Raw genomic sequence first — 3834 nt, forward strand, 5'->3', positions numbered from 1 at the left:
AATTACCAGGAGACAGAAAAATTGCGTGCTGAAAATGTGTTTTTAAAAGAGAAGAAAAAGAATGAATCATAAAGATTCTGGTCGACTACCTATATATCACCTTGTTTGGAAATTTTTTTCTCTCTGTTAAAAGTAAGAGCTACTCATGCCCACTTAGGAGAGCTGAATTTCAAGTCCTTAATTATTAAATGTGCATATGGTTATGGTAGCCCTTAGATTTCTAATAAATATGTTGCTTCTATATATGCCCTGTGACATTCCACAGTCTAGTTGCTTGTTTAGTTGCTGCTACCCCATTTGTAGGCTTTAAATCAACTGGAAAAATCTGTTGCCTTTAAAAATAAAATCCTGTGGCTAAGGTTTACAGTAGATTTTGGTCAGGTCATTTTCTTATGTATTGTCATAATCTCCTTTTATTCTTTTAGAAGCTCTAATCATATATGGTGCTTCCAAAACTTGCAGTGAGTTTCATGGATGACTTAGTAGTATGTATAAGAAGCAAACTCGTTAATATAGATTATTTTTGTATTCGTTTAAGTATTCTCTTGAGCATCTTCTGACAGTAAATAAGGCCATTTTTCAAATAATAAAATATTTTCTAAAATAATGAACAACTTAGTAAAGTGATTTATATTGTTTGTTCGCTTGTTCATTCAATGTGTACTTAATGAACACCCACAATATGCTAGGTACTAGTCATCAATGAACAAAGCAAATAGAATCTCGGTCCTTAGGGAAACTTCTGTGTATCAGAATTTCATTCTTTTTTATTGTGAATAATATTCTATTGTATGGATATGTCACCTTTAACCATTCACCGGTTGATGGACATTTGAGTAATTTCCAACTTGGGACTAGTGTGAATAAAGCTGCTGTAAATATTCATGTTAAGTCTTGGTGTGGACATGTTTTATATAATATCTCTTCAGTAGATACCTAGGAATAGAATTGCTGGTCATCTGGGAAGCATGTGTTAACACTGTAAGATACTGACTGCTTTGAACATATTCCAGTTAGGTGGGCTATTTTACATTCCTGCCAGCAGTGGGTTCCAATTTCTCCATATCCATCAACATAGCTTTTTTACTACAGTTACTTAATTAATGTATAGCAGTGTGTCACTTGCATTTTTCTAATGACTAATGCTATTGAATATTTGTTCATATTGTGAAATACTACTTAGCAATAAAAAAGGGACAAATTGATACATGCTTACAACATGGATGAATCTCAAAAAACATGCTAAGAAGCCAGACCCAAAAGACCACATATTGTATGCCTTCATTTATATGAAGTGTTCAGGAAAGGCAAAATTATAGCTATAGAAAGTAAAATTGTTGGTTGATTGGAGCTGGGCATTGGATTGGAAATGACTGTATACGTACAAGAGAACTTTTTGAGGTGGTAGAAATTTTTTAAAACTGCTTTGTGGTGATAGCTGCAAATATAGGTTTGTAAATTAGGCTTCTTTTAATAAAGCTGTAGAAGAAAAATTTTAAATTAATGGATAGTTGAACTCTCAAGAAGTAAGAGTAAGGCTCGGTACTTGTGGCTCAAGCAGCTAAGGCTCCAGCCATGTACACCTGAGCTGGCGGGTTCGAATCCAGGTCTGGCCCACCAAATAGCAATGACAGCTGCAACCAAATAGCTGGGCATTGTGGCTGGTGCCTGTAGTTCCAGCTACTTGGGAGGTAGAGACAGGAGAATCACTTGAGCCCAGGAGTTGGAGGTTGCTGTGACCTATGATGCCATGGCACTCTACCCAGGGAGACAGCTTGAGGCTCTGTCTCAAAAAAAAAAAGAAAGAAAGAAGAGTAAATCCCTAAGGGCCAGAAACAAAAAAGGAACTTAAATTTAGTGAAAGGGATAGCACAGTCACTGCATTTGTCTTGGAGGGAGAAGGTAGGATATTAAAGCCAGTAATAAAGCAGCTTGGGTCTTATCACCTGTAATAGCAGAGTGCTGCCTTAAAAAAAACATAAACTTAAAAAAAATTATAAACTGGCTGGCTTCAAACAACAAAAATGTGTTTTCTCACAGTTCTGGAGGCCAGGAGTCCAACTATAGCAGGACTACAGTTTTTCTGAGAGCTCTAATGGAGAATATATTTTTTTCTTAGCTTCTGGTGTGGACAACCTTTGGTGTTCCGGGCCGTAAGTGTATCACTCCACTCTGCCTCTGGTTTCACACAATGTTCTCCCCTGTCTGTCTCTTGTCATAAGGACACTAGTCATATTGTACTAGGGCCCACCCTAATGACCTCATCTGCTGTGACCCTATTTCCAAAGATAATCATCACAGGTACCAGGGACACAATTCAACCCATAACAGCAGTCATAACAAAGAAAGGAAACAAAGCTGTGGGGCAGCTCAGGACAGAATCAGAATTGAGGTTTTTGCAAAAAGCTGGAACCCCAGTAGTATAAGGATCTCGGTACTGCTTAGAACTGGGCCTGGTGGTGCAGTGTATGTGTTCCTTTAACTGAGCAGAAAAAGAAGCAGCAGCGAAATGGACACAGTAAAAAGAGTGGGGGGTGGGGGGAACTTGAGGTAAGGCTATAGAAAGAAGGCAAGAGAAGGCATTCACTTCCTAGGTCACTACAGACGCCACCCATTCCTACTGTCTCACACCAGGGGCTTCATACTTTTAAATTCTCTCCCATGCGTTGTGACTTTTGGACCTTAAAGGTAATGGGGCATTTGAAAATTCTCAGAACTCAATGGGTCATCTTTTGCTCATAAGCCATCTTTGAGGTTTGTTTCAATTGATTTGTGAAATAAATGTGGGTGGCTTATTCCTTCCACAGGACACTGTCTCAGTTCAGGCAGCTCACTTACACTGCTGTTAGTAAGTTTGGAGGTTTTTAAAAACTAAAAGTTTATTCAATCAAATGTAAACATTTGTAGCAAGAACATGAGTAGATAATTTTATTGGACACTGGCAAGAACAAAGAGAGGATGCAAACAGAACCCTGTTAGGGAGGCAAGCATGCTCCAAGGCGCTTGCAAGGCAATGTTAATTTAGTGACTTGCTACTTAGAATGCTCCCTTGACAACAGCATTAGCACCATTTGGGAGCCTATTAAATGCAGAATCTCAATCTAACTTCAGACCTAATCAGGATTATTTTAATAAGATCCCTGGGTGATTTGTATGCATAGGAGAGCTGCTATCTAAGAGGCAGAGATCTCTTCCCAGCCCTGTCTGAGGAAGGTGTCCAGCCATCATCACCAGAAAACAAGGCCCTGTGTCAGGCACTGGGGACCTGGAAATGAAAGATATAATTCCAGTCCTCAAGAAGCTTGCAGGCTAGCAGAGAAAGGACCAGAGGAACCACCACAGGACTGCTGTGAAGGTAGGAGAGTAGCATAGACTGCTTTTAGAGGAGGTGGCTCTGAGATGCTCCATCTCTGGTGCAGGTAGACGTGATTTGTTCTAAGAAAACTCCTTTTACATTTTTCAGCGCATTCAGAGAGTTGATCAATGTAATATCACTTGTTTCTCTGGAGGTTCAACAGAGGGTAAGATTTTTCAGAGGGGATTATCTTTGAGCTGGATTCACCAGTTCTTCGTTCAGTAGTGTGGTGCAGTGAGCTCTGAGCCTTAATTTTTCATCTGCAAAATAGGAGTTTGTACCACATATTCGTTACTGGCATTATCTATACATTTGAGCCACAAAACCACCCTGTAAGAGCAGGGTGGTGTGGAAAGTCTTCCATGAAAACTTCCTGAATGGGGGATTAAAGGAAAATGCTGCCGAACAGTTATATTCATTGGGAAATCCTTTGTTTTTAAAAAATGTCTCATACATATTACATCCTTCATTTTTAAATT

At 39.1% G+C, this 3834-nt stretch overlaps 1 protein-coding gene across 1 annotated transcript in view; it reads left to right on the top strand.

Annotated features, from left to right (window-relative positions):
• Nucleotides 1-205, top strand: part of KIF15 (kinesin family member 15) — an 85058-nt gene extending 84853 nt beyond the window's left edge. Inside the window, 1 exon segment of the mRNA XM_012808000.2 lies at nucleotides 10-205. Within this exon segment, the coding sequence (XP_012663454.1) occupies nucleotides 10-72 (63 nt within the window). The 3' untranslated portion in view covers nucleotides 73-205.
• The last annotated feature ends 3629 nt before the right edge of the window (nucleotides 206-3834 follow it).

This window comes from Otolemur garnettii, unplaced genomic scaffold, assembly GCF_000181295.1.
Source record: "Otolemur garnettii isolate 467f Iridium unplaced genomic scaffold, OtoGar3 scaffold00082, whole genome shotgun sequence".
Classification (NCBI taxonomy): domain Eukaryota; kingdom Metazoa; phylum Chordata; class Mammalia; order Primates; family Galagidae; genus Otolemur; species Otolemur garnettii.